The sequence below is a fragment of the Sceloporus undulatus genome, chromosome 4, assembly GCF_019175285.1.
Source record: "Sceloporus undulatus isolate JIND9_A2432 ecotype Alabama chromosome 4, SceUnd_v1.1, whole genome shotgun sequence".
NCBI lineage: Eukaryota > Metazoa > Chordata > Lepidosauria > Squamata > Phrynosomatidae > Sceloporus > Sceloporus undulatus.
In genome coordinates, this window is record NC_056525.1 from 67,601,336 (window position 1) to 67,624,587 (window position 23,252).

At 45.2% G+C, this 23,252-nt stretch overlaps 1 protein-coding gene across 3 annotated transcripts in view; it reads left to right on the forward strand.

The window, feature by feature from the left end:
- Nucleotides 1-3,889: 3,889 nt before the first annotated feature.
- The window catches only part of LOC121927646 (chemokine-like protein TAFA-5), a 47,296-nt gene continuing 27,933 nt past the window's right edge, over nt 3,890-23,252 (forward strand). Inside the window, exons 1-2 of one of the 3 annotated variants that reach the window (XM_042461449.1) lie at nt 3,890-4,869; nt 19,888-20,040. In XM_042461449.1, coding sequence (XP_042317383.1) covers nt 4,773-4,869; nt 19,888-20,040 — 250 coding nt within the window. In that variant the 5' untranslated portion in view covers nt 3,890-4,772. The remainder of the gene's footprint in view (nt 4,870-19,887; nt 20,041-23,252) is intronic. The other 2 variants (XM_042461450.1, XM_042461451.1) reach the window with 2 other exon arrangements.

Here is a 23,252-nt window from a genome sequence, read left to right on the forward strand (position 1 = left end):
ACAGGAGAGATGTGGTCACAGCGGTGGGTGGAAGTGATAATGCGTGCAGCTGAATGCTGGACAGAGATTAAAGGACGGAGGTGAGAAAGAGGAAGCCCAGCCAGGAGGACATTACAGTAATCAAGTCGTGAGATCACTAGGGCATGGACCAGGATCTTGGCAGTAGAGGCGGAGAGATATGGTCAGATTTTGGCAATATTGTACAAAAAGAATCTACAAGCCTTGGCTGTGGTCTGGATCTGAGGGATACACGACAGAGAAGAGTCAAAGATAAAGCCAAGACTGCGGGCTTGCTGGACTGGTTGAATAGAAATGTTGTCCACAGAGACAGAAAAGGAGTGTTGAAGGTTGGGCTTAGGAGGAAAGACAAGAAGCTCCGTCTTGGACATGTTAAGCTTCAAACGCCGATGGCGCATCCACTGCGAGACAGCTGTGAGGCAAGACGAAACTTGCTGTTCAAGCCTTGGAGAAAGGTCAGGGGCAGAAAGATATAACTGGGTGTCATCGGCATACAGATGGTAGGAAAAACCAAAAGAGCTAATGAGTTTTCCTAAGGACAGTGTGTAGAGAGAAAACAGAAGGGGAGCCAGAACAGAGCCCTGGGGAACTCCAACAGATAAGGGAACAGGAGAAGAAGTCTGACCTCCTGCAACTACTGCAAAAGATCTGCCAGACAAGTAAGATCTAAACCAGTCAAGAACAGAGTCTGAGAACCCAAGGTCAGAGAGTATGTCAATTAGGAGAAAGTGATCAACGGTGTCAAAGGCTGCAGACAAATCGAGAAGGATGAGAACAGAGTAAAGGCCATTAGCCTTGGTCTGTAAAAGGTCATTCGAGATCTTAGTGAGAGCTGTCTCTGTGGAATGCCTTGGGCAGAAACCAGACTGAAAGGGATCGAGGATGGAGTTGGCTTCAAGAAACTCAAGACAGCACAAATAAACAACCCGTTCCAAAACCTTAGAAAGAAAGGGAAGAAGAGAAATCGGACGATAGCTAGACAAAGAGGAGGGGTCAAGAGAAGGTTTTTTTCAGAACTGGGGAAATGAGAGCATGTTTGAAGTCCGAGGGGAAGGAGCCTGTAGACAGAGAGAGATTGAAGATATGGAGAAGCGAGGGCAGAAAAGAGGGAGCTATGGAAATTAGAAGACGAGTAGGAATTGGATCAAGAGACCAGGTTGCAGGTTTGGAAGAGTTCAGAAGTGTAGAGAGTTCATCCAAAGAGGCAGGAGGAAACACAGAAAATTTGTTAGGCGAGGGTGATAGAAGATTAAGAGCAGAAGAAGAATCGGGGGGGGGACTATCTCAGAGCAAATAGTGGTAATCTTAGAGATGAAATAATTAGCAAAGTCATTAGGAGAGAATGATGAAGAGACAGGATGAGAGGGAGGTTTAAGCAAAGTGTTGAAGGTGGAGAACAAACGCTGAGGGTGCCTCTCATTGGCGGAGATCAATGATTTGTAATAATTCTGTTTTGCCATAGAGAGGGCGCGCGAGAAAGAAGAAAGAACAAATTTGAAATGGATAAAATCAGCCCACTCTTTGGACTTTCTCCAAAGATGTTCGGCCGCTCTAGAGCAGGACCGGAGAAACTTAATGATGGGGGTAAGCCAGGGCTGAGGGTTAGTCTTAGAGGAAGAAGTGCATACAGAGACAGGGGCAAAACGGTCAAGAGTCGAGGAAAGAGTGGAGTTAAATAAAGACATTGCTGAATCAGCAGAATCCCTGAGATTTAGGGAAGAGAGAGATGAATCCAGGGTCAGACCAAGATGGTTAGAGTCAACAGACTGAAGGTTACGAAAATGGCGTTGAACAGTATGAGGAGGAGGAGGAGTATAAGTAAGAGCAAAGGAGATTAAATGATGATCAGATAGTGGAAAGTCAAGTGCCAGGTAGTCAGAAATGGCACAGTTTGCAGCAAGAACTAGTATAGAAATGTACTTGGTATTGCTATTGTAAACTGTTTTGGATCACATGCTGGCTGAAAGGGGGATATAAATTTAAATAAGCATGGGTGACCATGGTCTAGTCCCCAACCATCAGTTTATACTGGATTGTTAGCTTTATACTGGATTATACCTTCAAATTACAATATTATATGCACAGCCTACATGTATTTACACATACACAGTGAAGATTTGGTTAAAATGTGATGTTGTTAAAGAAATTTTTAAAAGAATAAAAATGTCAAAAAAGACAGTTTTTTAAATTAGAATTTTGAAATTTGAACTATGAATTTTAAAAATTATGTGGCTGCTCCTTTCTCCTCCCACTGGGCTCAGCCTGTTTTTGCCAAAATGTAGGTGTTTGAGGAGCAGTGGTGTCACCCCCTTTTGGGGTGTCACCTGGTGTGGTCCACACACCCCCACACACACCTCCCTGGTGATGCCACTGAGTCAAAGCAGGTTATTTCTGCAGTGCAGATGTGTCCTCCTTCTTATCCAAGGGGGTGGCTGCCACCTACTGCCAGGGGGCACTGGCTTGGCTGAGCTCCATCTTAGGTGATGTGTGTCCTGTTATGAGACTGTCCTCGTAATTAAAGCGTGGTTAATGTGGGTTATTTCTGCAGGTTAATGCAGCTTATTTCTTATCTTCTTACCCACGGGGGGGGGGGGGGGGGCGGCGCCGGTCGGGGGGGGGGGGGCACTCCGTCAAAACTACCTTCTCTGGGGGAGGCATCACGTTGGTCTTTAAACAGAGGTTGGATGGCCATCTGTCAGGGATGCTTTGCTTGAGAGTTCCTGCATGACAGGGGGTTGGACTGGATGGTCCTTGAGGTCTCTTCCAACTCTGTGATTCTATATGAGCCTCTTCTCATAGCTAAAGCAGAGTGCAAATGGGTTATCCCTGCAGTGCAGATGGCAAGAGGCCACCACAACCCCTTTTTATAGCAATAGCAGCTTCATTTATATACTGCCTAAGCAGCCTCTAAGCAGTTTACAACTGTAAGCTAATAATAATAATAATAATAATAATTTATTTATATGAGGCCTGGGTTCTTTTGGGGGCGGGGGCCACTGCGGCGGAGGGAGCAGGAGGGGGGGCTGCCGCTGCCTCCGGGCGGGGGGTCCCCTGCAGCCAGGGCCTCCTCCTCCTCCTCCAGGGCCGCCCTGCCTTCTTCTCCCCGGAGGGAGCCCCAAAGGCCCTCCATCGTCGGGAGCAAGACCAGCGCCAGCTGCTGAGAGGCTTCAGCTGTGCCTGGGCTCCTGTCCTCCATTGGGGGACTTCTGTGCTCAGGAGGCCATCTGCTGCCCTTGGGCCAGAGGCTGCTTTCCCCTCCAAGGCATGGCCTCCATGCCCGCCTTCTCCCCAGGACTCAGGAGCAGGGGGACGGAGTCTTTCTTGGAGCTTCCATTGGGTCCTGTTGTCCTCCATTTTGGTGGCCCACTTTTCAGGTCAGGAGGACGCCTTCTGGCCCTGGACCAGATTTGTCTTCCCCTCCTTCTAGCCATCTCTCCAGGACTAAGGAGCAGGGCCTGAGTCTTACCTTGGGTTGGCTCCTCCATTTCCCCTCCTTCTTCCAGCCTTTGCGCTCAGGACATCGGCTCCTCTTCCAAGACCTGTCCCCCATTGCCCCCTTCTCTCCGGGAGGGATTCCCCAAGGCCCTCCCTGCTTCGCTTGGGTCCCGTCCTCCGTTTCCTTTCGGAGTCTGCCTTCTCTCTCCGGGAGGCCCTCCGCATGTCCTCCGTGGGGCGCCTCAGGACCCCTTTCCCCCGAAGGGCTGCCTTTTGGGGCGGGAGGAGGCCCTCGGCTGGCCCTGGGGCTCGACTGGCAAAGGCGGCAGGACAGGAGCAGCCGCCAGCCTGGCTTCTGCCTCTGCTGCCTCCAGGGACTGCAGCCCCGGCCTTCCCTCTCCATCCCTGACAAGGGGAGCCCAGAGGAGCCCCCTCAGCTTAGAAACCGAGCCCCTCCCCAAAAGCCAGCAGAGGAAAGCCGCAGTGGGGCGCCTTGAGGGAGGCGGAGGGAAGGGCAGCCCCAGGTCGCCCCAGCCCCAGGAGGCCCCTCGCCAGCCTCCCTCCGAGCCAAGCATGAGGAGTCCTCCCGCCTCCCCGTCGTCTTCTGCCTTGGGCGCCCGGAGGAGGAGGAGGAGGAGGAGGCCGGGCCAGGAAGCCAGCAGCCCCCTCGCTCTGGCAGGAGGAAGAGGAGGAAGGCGCGAGGGCGGCCCGGGGCCCCTCCAGAGGGAGCTGCTGCCCAGCGCAGCCCAGGCCCCCTGCATCCGCGGCTGAAGGGCGGGAAGAGAGGCCCCCTCCTCCTCCTCCTCCTCCTGCTGCTGCTGCTGCTGCCAGGCTCAGGAGGACGGCCAGCCAGACCTTGGAGGACTTGGGCTGCAACTCCTCTCCCGCTTTCCCTCCTTCCTTCCTGGGCTCCCCCAGCAGCATGGACTGAGAAGCCTTTGGTCCCAGCTCCGGGGACGGGGCTGTCGCTGGGTGTTTGGTTTGGTGTTTTGTCGGGAGAGTGCCAGGCATTTGAGGAGGAGAGCCGGAGGAGCTGCCCCTGGCTTGCTTCCCCTCCTCCTCCTCCTCCTCCTCCTCTTCCCTGATCGAAATCCTTTTGGAAAAGCCCTCGCCTGATGCAGCCGCCTGCAGCCCGGCTTGCCTTGGCTCGGCTGTCCAAGGGATGCAGCAGCTGGGCACCGTTCCCAGCTGGAGGGGCTCCAGCCGAAGCCTGCCCTTCTTCCCCTGCTAGCCGGCCTTAGAGGAGGCTCCGGGGCCAGGAGTGGCGGGCCCTGCCTTCCCTGGGGCTGGGGGCCCATCTGGGGAAGCCCTCTAGAAGGATGCTGGCCGGATGGAGAGAGCTCTCTACAGGGATCAGCGCCGTCCTTGGTTGCCTCCTCTTCTTCTGGCTCCTCTATTCTCAGCCCACGAAGGAAGGTGAGTCCCTCGCCCAGTCTTCAGCCTCTCTGCCTTGCTGCTCTCGGCCGCTCCTCGTGCTCCCGCAGGAAAGGGGCCTCCTGGCCTCTGCCTGGTCCCCCCCCCCTTTAGCCTCCAAGGCAGGAGGAGGGAGCTCACGAGAGGTAGGGCTGCATCCACACTGGAGAAATAACTCCGCTCTGGGCCCCACAACACACTCCAACTCCCAGAATTCCATAGCAAAGAGCCAGACAAAGAGTTAAAGCGGTGCCAAACCGGGTCATTTCTCCAGTGTGGATGGTTTGGGATGGTTGAGGGTGGACTCCCTCTCTGCAGCTTCTGTCCATAGCTGAGGGCAAGGGTTGCTTGGAAAAAGACAGTAGTGTGGGGTCTGAGCATTGGACTGTGACTCTGGAGACCAAGGTTCAATTCCTGCTTTGGCCACAAAAGCCACTGGGTGACCTTTGGCAAGTCACACTCTCTCAGCCTCAGAGGATGGCAATGGCAACCCCCCCCCCCCCCTTTGAACAAATCTTGCCACAAAAAATAGATTCGCCTTAGGGTTACCCTAAGTCAGAAAATGACTTGAAGCACAGCCCAACAACAACAAATGGAGCGCCTCTGCCCCGGGGCATTTTGCCATCATTGCCATTCCTGTATTTAGGCTGCAAAGGGAGAGGGCAAAGGGAAAGTCATACAGAAATAACAGATTTCGGAATCCCTTCTTTGCTTGTTTGCTTGCTTTGGGGGTCCAAGACTCACTTGGATAAATGCTGGTAAAATTCAGAGACATGTTAGTCTGGAATAGCAGTATGCAAAGAGATCTTGCAGCACCTTTGAGACTAACGGAGCAAAAGACTTTCCTATATAGGCTTGGTCTACTTTGCCTGGAGAAATGCTGTAAAGGCATCAAATAGGTGTGTAATACTTTTTTCTCAGCCAAGAAAATGTGGCATGTGCATAAGGTCCCACAGGCCAAATGGCAAAAATACTTTAAAAGAAACTGCATTTTTGAACAACAAAAGGTAGCCGAAATATTGAGACATGATGGTGGTGGTGATGGGGGAACAAAGAAACCTGAGCCAGCTAAAATATTGACCCATTGACATAATAACATCTGGGCTATCCAGGCACACAGCTTGGATAAAGCTTTGGCAATAGAGTCCCTGCCCTCCCCACCATTAAAGCAGGAGTCAAGTCTAGGCTGTGCAAAGATGACAGCGTGGATATATTTGATTAGTGACATTCCAATCCAAAGTTTAGGGGTTTTCCTAAGTAAATAAATAAGGAACTGATTTCCCCATTTTATTTCAAACACAGCGAGGAGTAAAAGCAAGAGCCAGGGACTGGTGACATCACTTTCAACCAATCCCAGACCTTCTGTCTCTCCCTGGGTCATTTTCAAGACTTCAATTTCATTTCATTTTTTAATTGCCTACAGGTTTTCTTTTCTTTCTTCAGACAGGGTCATTTGAAAGCTGTAATCCTCTATAGAGGTATGTGAGAATGAGACCTTTGAGAGCCAGAGGGGCTTCTAAGCAAAGGCTCAGGATGCAGGAGATTTGAATAACAAGTTTATCTGAGAAGCTTCAGAACTTGATGGGCTCCTAAGCAGGACAGAGGGCAACTCTTCTAACTAAATAAAATATATATACTCAGTCATCCAATTTAAACAACCAAAGAGGGACATATTCAAAAGAAGGAAAAAACTTTGATGTCCATCAAAGGATGTGAATCCTAAGTGAAGGCTACAATCCTATACAGCAGCTTTCCCCACTCTGCAGTTGTGTTTGACTACAGCATCCATCACGCAACATGGAAGTTACTGTCCAACACATTTAAAAGCACCAGGGGCCCATTTACAACACACAACTGTAGCACTATTTCCCTTGGCAACATCCTGTGGAATTTTGGGGCTTGTCATTTGGTGAGGCGCTAGAGCTCTCTGGTTTACAGTTCTAAAAGTCCCTCCCTAAACTGCAAATCCCAGGATTTCATTGGATGTTGCCATGGCATTTAAAGTGGCATATAGCACTGTAATTTTGCAGTGTGAATGGGCCTCTAGTTAGAGAAGGCTGTTGCACATACTGGCCTAATCTATAATTCAGTGGGATTTACTTCTGAAGACACTTACACTTGCCTGGTGAGTTTGCTTTTGCATCACCCTTATTGTCTTTACCACCTTGTTTATGGTGAGCAGTTCACAGATACTGTGTTGCTCAGAGTGATCATATTTCTATTCTACAGAGGTATACCACTAGGATTCCTCCACAGTCAACTTGTTCTAGTGTACTCAGTGATTTTTGCACTACAAAGTCATCTGAGGCTTACAGGTTCAAATTTATCAGAGAGTTCCACCCAAGAAAGAAAGAGTTACCTTCTCTGGAGACTTGCCAGAGCCCTGTTACTGACTTTGAGCAGCAGTGGCATGTGGTAGGATGATAGTCTGTTTCTGTTTCACACATGGGAACTTGAAGGATTGCTTGAGTCTTATATTTGCTGCTCTGTAAGGAAAAGGTCTTAAAAATTCAGCCAGGTATTCTTGCAATGCTAATTTGACAATGCTAAAATGATAAGCCAGGAATTCATGGGTGAACAACAGCTCCTCTTCCTAATGGAGATATTTTTCCTACCCATAGTTTCAGCATAAGGAGCTGCCCATTTTTCAGCACCTTGTTTCTCTTGCTGGCTCCGCTCTTTCTGGCCTCTTCTGTCCACAAGGTGAATTGCTTTCCACAGTGTTTCTCAAGCTATCTGGTGTGGCAGACCAGCAATTTTCATCATATCTTCATAGTTTCTTGGGAGCTCATTGTGGACTGGCAGCTGATGGCTCATGGATTGTCATGGGTTTATAGACCATGACTTCAAGTAGCACATTTTTACTAAGCAGGTTCTAAATTGTAATGCTTTTGCAAGGTTGGGGGGAGCTTTTCTGTGTACAGTAGTTAAAAACTGAACAATAGGGATAAATCATCCCAGAGCCTGCTGTCTTGTTAAGTGAGGAACCTATTCCTGATGACACTTGGCTGTGGAACTGAAACGTGGGACTGGACCAAGTGGCATGTGATAGAAAAGTCTTCTGTCTAAAATCCTGGAGGAACATTGCCACCTAAAGAGCAGGCAACAATAGGCTGGAGGAACTGATGTTCTGATCCAGTATGAAGCAGCATCCTAAACAGCAGTATCAGATTCTAATCTAGCATCTAGTTTGGGCTTGTGGTCCTGACTAGGTTGCTTTCTTTTATCTATATGTTTATTACTACTGTACATTTAATATCCTGACCTCTCTTTGCAAAGAGGTCATGGTGCTGTACATTGTTTCCCCTTATATAGTTGAGTGGAGGTTTGTAACTGGTCTCTGTCACAATATGGGTAATTTTTGAGGATCTGGGGATACACTTTGGCTCCCTCATGATTTTGGCTGACCCCCCTCTGAAAAAATCTGTACCCCTCAAAAGTGTCATCCCCCTGAAATCTGATATGCATGATTTGCAATTTAAATAGCACATTTTGCCATGCAAGTTTATTCCCCCATGTCCTTTGAGGCACTCCAGATGTTGTTGAACTGATGCTTTCAGAAGATCTAGCCAGCCTAGCAAATGGTGAGGAATACTAGAAACTGGAGTTTTACAGTGTCTGAAGGACCAATCAATTCTTACCCTTGGTTTAACTCCTATCACACACATAGCCCTATACAGTAGGGGGTAATGGGTCTCCAGTTTGCAAATGGTGTCGTAATCCTCAGAGTTATTGTTTGTATATTTAGGTATTGCTTGTCTATTTTGTTCCTAAAGCTCATGGGTGAAAGATATCAAAGGAGTGGGAAATGAAAGGACAGAAACTGAAATAAGCTAAGCCTATGTAAAAGACAGGAAGGACATTGAAATTTTGATCCTGCCTTTCCAGAGACTACTTTCCTAAAGAAAAGCCACCTCAGTCCCTCTCAGCCTTTGGGGCTGGGCTGTTTGAAGAAAAACTACGGGTGGGTCTCCCTTATCTGGAATACTAAAATCTGAAATATTCCAAAATCCAAAACTGTCCACCTGGGTGGCTGAGATATTGGCACCTTAGCTTTCTGGTGATTCAGTGTGTACAAACTTTGGGCCAGTACAGACAGGCCAAAATAAAGCTGCTCCGGGTCACTTTGGAGGTTTGCTGTTTAAATGACACGCAGATTTTAAAGGACAGAAGCAGCACCAAAGCTGCGCTCCAGTCCTTAGGACTGGAGTGTGGCTTTGGCGCAGCTTCTGGCCTCTTAGGACACATGCATCATTTGAACAGCATACCTCCGAAGTGACCCGAAGCAGCTTTATTTTGGCCTGTCTGTACGGACTTCATATTTCCCCCCAAAAATCCTATATCCAAAACATTTCTGGTCCCAAACATTTAGGATAACTGAGACTCAACTTGTAGTAACCACGATGCTCAGATCTCAGATATGGCATCTCAATACTTTGACTTCTCAACCAAGCTGATTAACTCTTTGGTTTTTAGAATGTGGTCTGGGGACATTTTATGAAATTTAAATATAGGATTCAGGACCTTTTGAAATTTGGGAATTGCCTTTTTCCTTTAACAAAGCCACTTACAATAAAGGTAAACCAAGTCTTCCTCAGATTGGCTCCCTCATGTGTTTGGACTGCAACTCCCATCTTTCCCAGGGATGATGGAGGCTATAGTCCCACACATCTGGAAGGAATCAGGGAAGGCTAGAACAAATCAAGCAACACTGTTAGATTTAAACAACGTCTTCCACATACATGCATACCTCACCACACTAATATGCAGGGTGTGCTAGTTTTGCTATGATTGAGTTCTATTTGAGTTGAAATGTTCAGAAACTTCAGCTGGGACAAAGAGCTCACCTGCCCCAACAGCTCAACCGGCTACCAATCTATTTCTGAGCACAGTTCAAAGTGCTAAATGGCTTAGGTCCTGCTCAGACCCTGAGATCCATAGGAGAGGCCCTTCTCTCAGTCCTAACACTTTCCCAGATATAGTTGGTGGGAACATGACAGAGGGACTTCTCAGTGATTGCTCCCAAATTTTGGAATTCTCTCCCTAGGGAATTTAAGATGGCCCCCTTTGTTTGGCAAGCATCTTTTTTTTAATTCAGACATTCTTTTTAGAATTGAAGGCTTTTAACAAAGTGTTATATGGGTTGTATTGTTTTAAATTGTATTGTTTTGAAATTTTTTACAGTGTATCTTTTAAATATGGCTCATAATTTAATGAAGTTTCTATGTTGCTTTCTGTATGTTTTTGATTGTAATCTTTTTAATGTGTATGCTCCCATGAGCCTCAGTCTTGGGAAAATGGCAGGCTATAAAGAAAGTTAATAAATACATACATACATACATACATACATAAATAACTGAGGTCCCACTTTTCAAAATCTCCCTTCCAGGAGGAATTTTTAGGGATGGGGGGGGCGGGGTGCCAGGCAACTCAGCCATCTGTATTCCTTGCCCATCTGCATTTCCTTTTCATAGAAAATCTGTCCTTTAAGGTAGCAAGAACAAGCTCTGTTGAGTCACTGATTTGTCACTCTGGTCCCCCCCCCCCATTTGATTTTTCCCAGACTACATTGTCAAACAGCCCTGCAAGCTGAGAAACTGCAGAAGAAATTCTGTGCTGATGTTCACTCACCCAGAAACAGTAAAGAACACTGTCAGCGTAAACGTTCCACTGAGAGCTCCCAAGACAGGGCCATGAGCAAACAAGGATGTGAGGGGCACTTTGCAGATCTGTTGTGGATCCATAAATAATGTCACAATTAGCAAACTGTAACAAGACATGTGTGCAAATAATTCAAACAATGCAACCTTAGCCAGTCAAGCAGGAGCTCAGAGCTGAAGGCTGCCCTCCAGAATGCAATGAATGTGAGACACTGCCAAATTTTCAGCTCTCTTGCTAGTGGCTCAGGTGTGTTGTAGATCCTAAGGCCCATTGCTGCACAGCTTTCTTCACTGAGCAGTTTGCAAAGCAGCTAAAATGATGATTGCTTGTGGTTCATTGCTGTGCCTTCATGGCAGAGAAACTGCAGCACCTTAAAATAACCTCCTCGCCAACTCAGTTCAATTCAAACAATCAGCCTCCCAACCCTTTAAGCTTTTAAATTTGCCATCCCCTTGTTCTCCCCAGCATTGCTTTTCTTTAAGTGTAGAGACCTTTACCCAGGAAGATGCCCCTGTTTCTTTAAGGGGGTGGTGCTGTGTGCCTATGAGTATTTCTAGGGAGGTGACTTGCGTGCTGAGTTCTCTGAAGACAAGATTGAGAGGTTGACTAAGGAGCAAGCTGACAGACAGTGTCCCTCCATAGGCCAGCTATGAGTAAGGAGGCAGGCAGCAGTGGGCTGGGGATGTGGGAGGCTGAGCTGGTTGGGGCAGTGCCCTGTTTGATGTAATGAAGCAGCCTTCACTGGCAGTGACTGTTCATTTTCATGCAACATAGGCTTCAATCTTCTGTATTTTTGGAGATGCTCACAGTTTGGAGTGCCTCCTTTAAAAAAAGAAAAGAAATTTGTTTGATATCCAGTGTTATTAAGCTTCCCTCTGCTTCTGTCACAGTCAGTACAATGCATACTGGCTTTAGAATGATTTACTATCTGGTGGGTTGTGATATTTGCAAAGTTTTGTATACACAGCAGAAAATTTCAGTCCAGCATTGTTATACATGGCAGACTACACAGGTGTTGTGTGTTAATTCATATAGGTGATGTGTGAACTAAGGCTTTGTGCTCTGAGCAAAACCCTGATGCAATGCTGTCACGCATCACTGGGACTTCTGTTTGATCATTCTCATAGGCTTTATGTATAAGGTGGGGGTAATTTCAGTCAAATCTGTGAGATAAGTGTAAATCCAAAGTTAAAAAATTGACTGTTTGGGGCCTTTGGCTGTTTTCCCAAAAGTGAGATAAATGTGTCAGCCCTGCATTAGATGAAGCATATGAGGATTAGTTTGCCCATACTAATTATTCTCTTTGTGAATGTAAAGAGATGTGCATGTGATAACTGTCATGATGGCAAAAGGTAGGGAACATCTAGAAGTGGAGGGAGGGAAGAAAAAACTTCAAAAAAACCAAAAACAGGAATAGCTTGCACAGAGTAGGAAGAAGGAGTATTGCCCCCATATTACTAATGGACCTGAGGCTAAGTGAATGGCTTGCCTAGAGGCCACTTAAGCCACAACCCTTGTTCCTAGGTAACTGAGAAGTCGATATGCATGAGATTGTAATATTAATTCACTTGTGACCAATAGGAATTTTGTATACCTGGGATTTTCTGTCTTTCAGCCTCCCTACCAAATCAGTAAGTAATTTTGGAACTTTCATTACAGTCACATGAAGCTTCTTATTTGCTCATTCTCTCTGCTTTTATTATATAGTTTTGGTCAGGTACAAGCAGATTTCAGGTTTGTGCTATTTGCTTTCTTTTAGACTACAGCACTGTGGGTTTACCAACAAACTGATGTAGAGAAAAGACAAAATCTCAGGGTGCTTAAAAAAGACAACTTTATTCTTTTAATTAGCCCAAGACATTTTAGCCTAATAATATTTAATGGCCCTCTTTAAGGGATGCAACTTTAAAATTGCCTGCAGGGATTCCAAGAAAAGTGTTTTCTGCGCTTACACCTGGCAACTGAAAACATATTTTTAAAATTCCTGTAGATGATGTTAAAGTTGCATCCCTTGAAAAAGGCCATTCAATATTACTATACTGAAACGCATTGGGTTAATTGGAAGAATAAAATTATCTTTTTAAAGACCCTTAAACTTTTTGTCTCTTCTCTACATTCTTTCCCATTGGGTATTACCAGTACTTGTTGCTTTTTGTCTACCAACAAGAGGCAGGTATAAAGTAATCTGGAGAGCCAGATGGAAAATGCTGATCCAGGGGAGAGGCAAATTGCTGTGTTCTATAACCTATCCACTGGGACAATCCATTTGTGTAAGTACAAGTCTTCATCTGCAATACTATGTATCAGGGATTCTAAAAATCTAATTTAGAGAAAGCAGAATCTTTCTGTTTTAATTCTTGTTGAACAACTAAAAGTCAGAAAGTCTTGCCAGTCTAGTGTAAGTTGTCTGGTGATGGATTAGTACATTACTCATAATTAATCTCTAGGTGGTTTGATGTCCAGTGTGGTTGGAGCTTGGATGCAATACGTTTCCTGCCTTAGGACAGAGGGTTGCACTAGATAATTTTCAAATACCTTCCAACTTGTTCATCACAAGTCATGTAATCAGAAAACAACAAATAATGAAGAATGAAATAGAACAGGGGAGATAAGGTGCAGTCTTTTAGTACTTATCTCTTGTGTTCCAACTGAGACTCAGGGTGGGTGGGGGGAATCATTGCATGTGAACTGGAAGGAAAAATTGTTGAGCATCAGTAAGTGTACCTAGAAAACCAGGAGTCTGCATGTTGAAAGGCAACCATTTTTATCTCACATGGGTGGGTTACAGACCGCCAAATAGTACGTATACAATACGTACTAGGGTTAGGAAGGGGCGGTGCTTCCGCACCCCCCTAACCCTAGTACGTATTGAATACGTACAAGATGGCGGCGCCCTGTTCATACGGGCGCCGCCATCTTTACGTATCGGAAGCTGAGCGTCCGTACGTGTCGCAGCCTTTATGACGTAGCGAGTGCGCCCCTGGCGCCTCGCTACGTCACAAACGCGACTCAAAAAGAAGCGTCTGAAGGCTCCGGCTCCCCCGCGGACCTACCGGCGGCGGTCTGTACCCCGGCATAGGATTATCCTTGAACGAATTGTACCATCCATTTCTACTCTTATAATCACTGACACAGATTATAATTGCATTTTGACACTTTAGGGCATATTTTGAAACCACAGACCATGGCAGCTATCCCTTAATGTACTTAGATCACCTCTTTGCTCAGACAGATAAAACAGCTGAAATGTTTCCCTCTTTTCTTTCAATCAATATTTTTTGGAGTGGAGTCTCAATTTTTTCATATTGGAATATTCCTTATCTTTCATCATCTTTATCTCTTTCAATGCTGTTGTATTGCCCTGGTGGCGCAGTGGTTAAATGCCTATACTGCAGCCACTCACTCACAAATCACAAGGTTGTGAGTTCAGTACCATCCAGGGGCTCTGGGTGGACTCAGCCTGGCATCTTTCTGAGGTTGCTAAAATGAATACCCAGCTTGTTGGGGGCAATTAGCTTACACGTTGTAAACTGCTTAGGGAGTGCTTAAGTGCACTTGATGAAGGGTATAGAAATGTACTTGCTATTGCTATTGCTTGTGTGTGATACACAACTGACATAAATATGCTGCTTGAAATGGCAAATTGCAACACCTACTTGCAAGCAGATTCGTTTGTATGAAGTAGGTAGGGGTAGGATTCTAGGTAGATGGTCCTACATGCTGCATCAAGCAGAATATGTGAGTAAAGCAGTGTCTCTTACAACATGTGCACACATACTGTGGTGAACATTAGTAACCCATTATTATAAAACCATTCTAGTAGACTTTACTTCTGGATTTGTAACCTCACTAAAACTTATAGTGGAATACAAACTCCAAAAGCCAAGTACTAGAATTAACTCCGATGGATAACAAGTGATGGTAGTACTACATTACATAGTACAAGTTAATTTGTATCTGCAATATTTTTCTTTGAACTTCCTGTTTTGAGCCACTGCCATTGAGAAAAACAACTATTTGGGATTGCCTTTTATTAGGTTTTATTATCTGGAATGAGGGGCAATCTGCAAAGGCTTTTTCCTGTGTGTTCCAGGACATAACAATAAGAACAGAAACACCTTGAGGTCTTGAGAACATGGGCAGGACAAGATCAAGGGTACATGTTCCATTTGCTGAATTATATTCTGAGAACTCACAGATCTCACCCATAAACTATCATTTTTACAATATTCCTTTAGAAAATATCTATATCTAAAGGCAGACATCATTTTATCTATGTATCCACAGAAACACCATCATTCTTGTCCATTCCACATTTTGCTTCTGTTATTTTTTGTGATACAGTACAGGTAGTATCTTGCTAGAGCCTTTCCTAGTAGACCACTTATCACCTAAATGAGTGTCAGGAATCACATGGCTCTCCAGATGGTGTTGGACTACAGATCCCAGCAGCCCTAGCTAGCATAGCAAATGGTGAGGAATTCTGGGAGTTCCTGTTAACAACACCTGGGAGGCTGAACAGTTCCCACTCCTGTCATGGTTAGTTATCTGCTGGTTCTGTGTGTAGATACAGGGAGAGTCTTTCCCAGAGTTTATTACCTTCAAATTTTCCCCAGTTGGTTACCAGTCCAATTTGGGGTAGTGAATCCACTTCAGGTTTAATGGAGCTATACAAGGTGCTGAATTCTATTTCTAAATAGCATCAACCCCACCCCACCCAGCTCCATTTATCATATAACTGTTTAGTCTGTTTAAAAAGTGGTCTACAGTTGTGTCTGTTGTGACTAGACTAGCATCCCCTGTGGTAAATATACAAGATGTGATGTTCAGGTGAACACCTCTAAAAATTCGGGACTGGCTCCTAATTGGCTGCAATAATCTGGCACATGTCCACCCTGCAGGGACAGGCGATTCATAGAAACGACATGGGCCCAGTTATGGCCCCAGTTTACCACAAAAGTTGACACACAAAACACAAACTACTGCTCATGTCTTAAGAGGTTTTTTTGACAGGGAGGTCACTTCTTCTGGCCTGAACATGGCATGATCACAGATCATGCTGGATCAGGGTGACCAGATGTCGTCCCCACTGCCAAGGAGGCCAAATGGGGGACGTTCAAGAGTGTCCAAAGTAGAGTGACTAAAATGGTGAAGGGTCTGGAAACCATGCCCTATGAGGAGAAATTTTGGGAGCTGGGGATGTTTAGCCTGGAGAAGAGAAGGTTAAGAGGTGATATGATAGCCCTATTTAAATATTTGAAGGGATGTCATATAGAGGAGGGAGCAAGTTTGTTTTCTGCAGCTGCAGAGAACAGGATCCGGAACAATGGATGCAAGCTCCAGGACAAGAGATTCTACCTCAACATTAGGAGGAACTTCCTGATAGTGAGGACTGTTTAACAGTGGAACACACTGCCTCCTCGGATCTCCTTCTTTGGAAGTCTTTTAACAGAGGCTGGATGGCCATCTGTCGGGAGTGCTTTGATTGAGAGTTCTTGCATGGCAGGGGGGTTGGACTGGATGGCCCTTGTGGTCTCTTCCAACTCTTATGATTCTAAGCCTAAAATATTTTGCTGCTTGAAGCAAAATACAAAATGGCACCCCCTGGAGTAGCTGTGGTACTTCTACAGTGGTAACTTTGTAGTGTCTTTCATCACATCTGAAGACAGTAGAGTAGTTTAGAGGCTTCAGGACAGGTTGTGTGACACAACCTACATGAAAGGGAAACAGTCAGAAAGCTTAGGATAAAATATTGAGGGTTGTCACTGCTGCCCCCAGCACCTGCCCCCTAAGATAGTTGCCTCATGTGGCTTAATTGTATGTTCCGCTACTTGGTTAAATGCAATGTAGTTGCAGTGAATACAATCACTGTGTGAAACAGCCTTCCCAGTAATAACATCCCCCTTTTAGGCAGAGTGGGATATGGCAACAAGAGTGTTTGTTGACAGATAGTGATGAGTCCAAGAGAGTAGTGGAAGACAGATCTGTGAGTTGCTCCTGACCCAGCTTGCATTCCCTAAGTTAGTTGTGCTGCAGGTGTGGTAAAATTCTGCTGTTAAGCCTGAATGATTTTCCATGTATGGAATAGGGAAGAAGCCATCTTATCCTTTGCCTCAGGACCACCCTGACCCTGAGCAACATTGGGTGAGTGACACAGTCCCTTGTATGTACCTTGGAATACCCTTTAATAGGCTGATCTGAACAGAATTTCAGATTATCGATGCCCATATTTTTAAAGAGCCAGCATGATGTAGTGGTTTGAATGTTAGACTATGACCTTAGGGATCAGGGTTTGATTCCCAGCTCAGCCATGAAACCCACTGGGTTATCTTGGACAGGTCACATGTTCTCAGCCTCAGAGGAAGGCCATGGCAAATCACCTCTGAAGAAATCTTGCCAAGAAACCCCCATGATAGGTTCACCTTAGGGTCACCATTAAGTTGGAAATGACTTGAAGGTACACAACAACAGCAACAATATTTTGAAAAACATATTTGTTATGTAAGTAGCTCTGAATCAAGGACATAGCCGGGGGGTGGTGGTGGTTCTTGGGGTCCGGACCCCCCCCCCCTCCCGTAGATAAAATGAATGGTGTGTGTTGCTGCGCCGCCCCACCCAACCCCCATTATAAGGGTGGCACTTGGTCTGCCCCCCCCCCCTTCCCAAAATCCTGGCTACGTCCCTGTCTGAATTATACAGGATCCGGCCCAAATCCATCCTAAGCAGGAAAAGTTCTAAAAGAGGAGGCAGCCAGGTAAATCACAACTAGGGAATGTAGTTCTAATAGAAATGTCTTATGCTCTCACATTTACTTATTCAGATAACAAATAACACTCTCTAGGAGAGACAAAGGGAGCAGAAGATTGAATGTATATATTACAGCTCAAATAAATATGAAAAGGCTGCTGCACGTGCATGTATAAATCCCAGGGATCTTGCATGTTTTCATCACACGACTGCCACTGAAGAAGATGTGAGGAAATGAGAAACTGTTGTCACCCATATAATAAAGGAAGCAGAGCAGTTTTTGAACTTATTTAAGGGACAGGATAAAGAAAGAGAGAAAGAAAGAGGAGAAAGATTCAGGTACATTATACATCACATTGCAACATGCAGGGTTTGCAAAGAATTAAAGGGAATTTGGGAAAACAATAGTAAAATAAATAATAATGAGTCATGGCCTTTGTGCATCAGTAATTATTTCAGACCTTCATGGGACCTCCTGGTGCATTATCTCTGGTCAACAACTGACAAGAGGGTGAACTGAAAGGAGGTATGTAGGAGTTGAAGTAATCCATGTAGATATTAATTGATGTTGGCAGAGGGCAGGTGTGGGTAGGTAGTGGCAAAGATGAAGCAGGATTCACAGAAGCAGTGCCCCAGGAACATTGTACAAGCAGTACATGAGGGTGTTTTGCTGCTAACCAGTTCTTATATGGTATCCTCTGGATTGCAGACTAGTCAAAACAATTCTCTTAAGTAAAATATCTGGATGGATGGCAGCAGAACAGCTTGACACTCCATGTGCTTTACCGTATTTGTAAAAAAGTCAATTACTTCTTCTGGAATTCTTGTAATGATTGAATGTGTGTAATCATCTGCTCATCTGAGTTTCATTGAAAGGACACTTGGCTTATTGTGTGTTGTGTGCCTTCAAGTCGTTTCTGACTTATGACAACCCTGAGGCAAACCTATCATGAGGTTTACTTGGCAAGTTTTGTTCAGTGTGTGTGTGTGTGTGTGTGTGATGGACTTCCTCTGAAGCTGAAAGCATGTGTCTTGCTCAGGGTCACCCAGTGGGTTTCATGGCTGAGCTGGGAATCAAATTCTGGTCTCGAGTCATAATCCAGTGCTTAAATCACTATACACACTGGCTCTCTTGGCTTATTGTAGGAGTTCTCAAGCACTTTGAACCAATCGGTATATTTGAGACTGAAACAGCGTCATGAGTGTACTTGCAGAATAGCTGCCATCAGATTGTCTGATGATGAGGAATATAAATTGCATGCTATAATACATTTACTCATTTTATAATAGATTTATTAGTCTTAAGGGTGCAGCAGGACACTTAGGGCCTTGACAGACTGGCCATAAAGGCCAGCATCAGGGCAGAGTGGGGGTATGGTGTCCACATAATGCATGCCAATGTGATGCCCCATGACCCACCACGCAGTGGGTGGCTTCACGACGCTCCTGGCACTACATCCAAATGACACAGCACCACAGAAAAGCCACAGCACTAGCAGTTATGGTGCCCTTTCCATGGTGCAGAAAGAAGCTGCTTTTTGCAGCTCCTTTTTGTGCTGTGGAAAGGCCAGATCAGGGCTGTGGCATGTAGTTGCTGTGGTCCTGATCCAGCACTGAAAGGGTGGCTGCAGTTTGTTTAGCCCCTCAGCTGTTCTTAAAGTCAGCAGAGGATCTGGCAAGCTTCAAGGGAAGTGCCTGCAGGAGCAGTGATACCCACAGACACCATGTTGGGTACCTCAGGTTCATAATTATCTGCATGTTGCATATATGCTTGAAATATCTGATTAGAGAGTTGCCCAGCATTAAATCCATGTGGGACTGGTGAGAAAGGGAAAAGGAACTCCATATATTCTGAATTTAGTGCAAAACTTGGAAAAGAAAAAGTAAATTTTATAAATTCTGCTCTAGCGACATGCCATGAAGCTTAATTGTGCGAATGACAATTGAGTCTACTGGTTTTGAACAATGTCCTCACGATTTATCTTACTATAGTAAACTATGTCCTTTTGTCAGCATTACGATAGTCAGCCAGCCAGAACTGTACAGGCCCAGCTAATCCCCACCCCTGTAGTTAAGTTCCAGAATTGGAGGAGAGAAAGCCAAAATAATAATTATTAAACAATTCAGTAGAAAAAATTTGGTCTTTTGCACAAACATTTCACAGGGCACACCAGTACAATAAGATGGGGAATGGTTATTCAAGCAGTATATTATTGCATTATGTTGTGTCTATGCCACCATGAGGGGATCTTTCATTTAATAAAAGTGTATGGATGAAGCTGATATTCTTTTGCAAGAAGCATTTGGTCAATTTGCATCCATATGTGTTAGTCTCCCAGCCACCAGATCAAAGAATAGGCCTCTCTGGTTTAAATGAGTGGTCTGTTTGCAGGCTTGTCCTGGATTAGATCCTGGTTTCTCAATTAGTGCATTGCCACCGGGATTTGTCCTAGTTTCTTAATTAATGCAGTGCCACTGGGACTGTCACCACCTTAGGCCGTACTGTTAACCTAAGATGTTTGGCTCTTAGATTTCCAGTCTGGTGGATCAGGCTGTATTCTTGTCCTGTTGCATTGGAAATAAGTTGGTTTGTTATCCAATGTCTTCTTGCAGGAAAGGAACTGGAAGTGGGGACATGTGAAATCACGGCATTGGACAGAGATATAAGCCATCCCAAGAGGATGATCGCCAGGCAGACAGCACGGTGTGCCTGTAGGAGGGGCCAAGTCGCTGGGACAACAAAAGCAAAACCTGCCTGTGTGGATGGTAAGGCCAGTGGCATTATTCCAGTAGTGCAAATGATGTTGCTCTTGTGGACAGTCAGTTCCATACTTCATGCAATGGTGAAATTTAAAGCAGTTTCCAATTGTAGAACTGTTGCACATCTAGTTGCAGAAGTTAAACAACCAGCAACACCACTTGCTTGTCCACCTGCTTCCACAATTGAGTGCAAAACCAGTTGCAGAAGTGGCAGTGTCAGGAAAGCACAAGAACAATACCCTGCAGCTTGCTCAGTTGTAAAAAACATCATAACTCTAATAGCATACTATTTTCTTCTACTCTTTTCCTCCTCCAACGTTACACTGGGATTAAGCCTTAAAGAGCAAGGTTGACTTCTCTCTCAGTAACTCTGAATCATAGAATCATAGAATTGTAAAGTTGGAAGAGACCACAAGGCCATCCAGTCCAACCCCCTGCCATGCAGGAAATCTCAATCAAAGCATCTCCGACAGATGGCCATCAAGCCTCTGCTTAAAGACCTCTAGGGAAGGAGACCACTACACTCCGAGGGAGTTTGTTCCACTGTTGAACAGCCCTTACTGTCAGGAGGTTCCTCCTAATGTTGAGGTGGAATCTCTTTTCCTGTAGCTTGCATCCATTGCTCTGGGTCCTGTTCTCTGGAGCAGCAGAAAACAAACTTGCTCTATCATCCATATAACATCCCTTCAAATATTTAAACAAGGCTATCATATCACCTCTTAACTTTCTCTTCTCCAGGCTAAACATCCTCAGCTCCCTAAGTCGTTCTTCATAGTGCATGGTTTCGAGGCCCTTCACCGTTTTAATCGCCCTCCTTTGGATACACTCCAGTTTCTCAACATTCTTTTTAAATTGTGGTGCACAGAACTGGACATAATATTCCAGGTGGGGCCTGACCAAAGCAGAATAGAGTGGCACTATTACTTCCCTTCATCTAGACATTATACTTCTATTGATGTAACCTAAAATTGCATTGGCCTTTTTAGCTGCCTCATTGCACTGTTCATTCATGTTCAACTTGTGGTCTACTTGGACTTCTAGATCCCTTTCACACATAGTTTCATTCAGCCAGGTGTCCCCCATCCTATATCAGTGCATTTCATTTTTCTGCCCTAAGTGCAGTTCCTTACAGTTCTCCGTGTTGAATTTCATTTTGTTAGCTTTGGCCCAGCTTTCTAGTCTATTCAGGTCATATTGAATTTTGATCCAGTCCTCTGGGGTATTTGCTACTCCTCCTAATTTGGTGTCATTTGCAAATTTGAAAAGGAGCCATTGTTGAGCATCCTTTGGGTTTGGCCAGTCAACCAATTACTAATCCATGTAACAGTTACCTTGTCTAGCCCACATTTTAGAAGCTTGTTTGCAAGAATGTCATGGGGAAGCTTGTCAAAGGCCTTACTGAAATCAATATATACTATATCCACAGCATTCCCTTCATCTACCAAACTGGTAATTTTATCAAAAAAAGAGATTAGATTTGTCTGGCATACTTGTTTCTCTGAAACCCATGTTGACTTTTTATGATTATGGAGTTGCCTTAATCACAAAAAGTCAACATGGGTTTCAGAGAAACAACTTGCTCCAGTGAGCCCCACATCAGGCATGGCAGGGACAAGTAAATCTTAAAAAATACTGAGATATGCTGAGGGTCCCCCCCCCCCCCATTCCTTTTTTTGATGCACATCACAGTCTCTGTGAATTTCCCAGTGGTGGCAGAGACTGGTGATTTTTTCCCCCTTTAAGACTACATCTCAGTGTCATGGGAGATGAAGTGAAAATGCTCCCATTTACAAAGTCTAACAAACTTCTCCAGTAAGAACTAAGATCAGAGCAAGGCAAACAGGTCATCTACCAACTTTGATTCTTACTCACAGTGTAGGAAAAAGCAGATAGGCCATGTGAGAGAAGAATTCCGAAGAAGCAAATGCGCTTGCAGAAAATAGAGCAGTTCCATCAGGGATCACTTCAAAAGATGGGATGCATCCACTGTACACATTTGAAACAGAGTTTAGGAAAGTTTGTTTTTTGAACTACAACTCACAGAATCCAGTCATGCTGGCAGGCAGGAAAGTTTCCAGGCTCTGCTTTGGAGAATCTGGCAGCCTACCTTTAGACCCATTCTAGAGATCAGCTGGGAGGGCTGATTCCCCTTTGTCCACCAGTGAAAACGGTGATCAGTAGCAAACGTCTGTTTGTACTGTTAAATAATCCTTGAAATCTGGAGTGTCTCACAGTCTCAGCAAGGGAGGCATCTCACCCTTAAATGCCCAGATCACAAACTGCTGGAATGAGACACATGACTTAGTCTAGATGAGAACTCTTGGCAATTTAAGAGCAAAGCCCAGAACTGAATGAAAGTGACAAAAACAGTTCCCTGAATTTCACAGCTATCCTACAGAGGTTATTAAAAACAATAACATATAATCAGTCATCTTTCCATGGTACACAGTGTGTTACCTGACAGAGAGCCCTCCCTCCATGATAACTGACAACCTTTGGCCTATGAGGGAGTGAATAGGCAGGGCTAGCCTGAAGAAGAAGAGCCCTCCCTCCAGTCCATCTGCCTTGGTCCAGGCCTCAGAGGGAGAGAAGAACCACTGGACCTCATCCCCTTTCCCTCCACCATTCCCTTCTACTTTTGTGTTGTGTCTTTTAGATTGTAAGCCTGAGGGCAGAGAACCGTCTAATTAAAAATAATAATTGTAAGCCACTCTGATAGCCTTTAGGGCTGAAGGGTGGGGTATAAATACCATAAATAATAAATAAGGTAATACCTGCATGCTGAAAAAGTGCTATCTGCCACTAATGCACAATCCTTCTTCTGATCTGTGTGCCATTAGTTGTTCCCATACTGCTGAAGTTATGCAGGCTTAGAGTTGCTAGGTGCTCACTTGCAGAGCATGCCTGTCGCTTTAATAGCTTTGCTCCTTTGAGAAAGTATGCAGCATCTGTGCATCTCTCTTTGGGCTGCTCTCTTGGTCCCTTTGTCCTTCTACACCATCTGCTACTTACATAAACTCATTGCCAAGTGCTGCAGCAATTGAGAACAGCTAATGCAAGCATGCCTGTGTAGGTGTGGCGTTTTCAACCCCCTCTGCCCAGATGTTGATGAACTACTGGTCCCAACACACACACACACACACACACACACACACACACACACACACACACGGGGCCAGGTTTACTATAGCTTTTGGGAGCACCTGGAGGGCCACAGG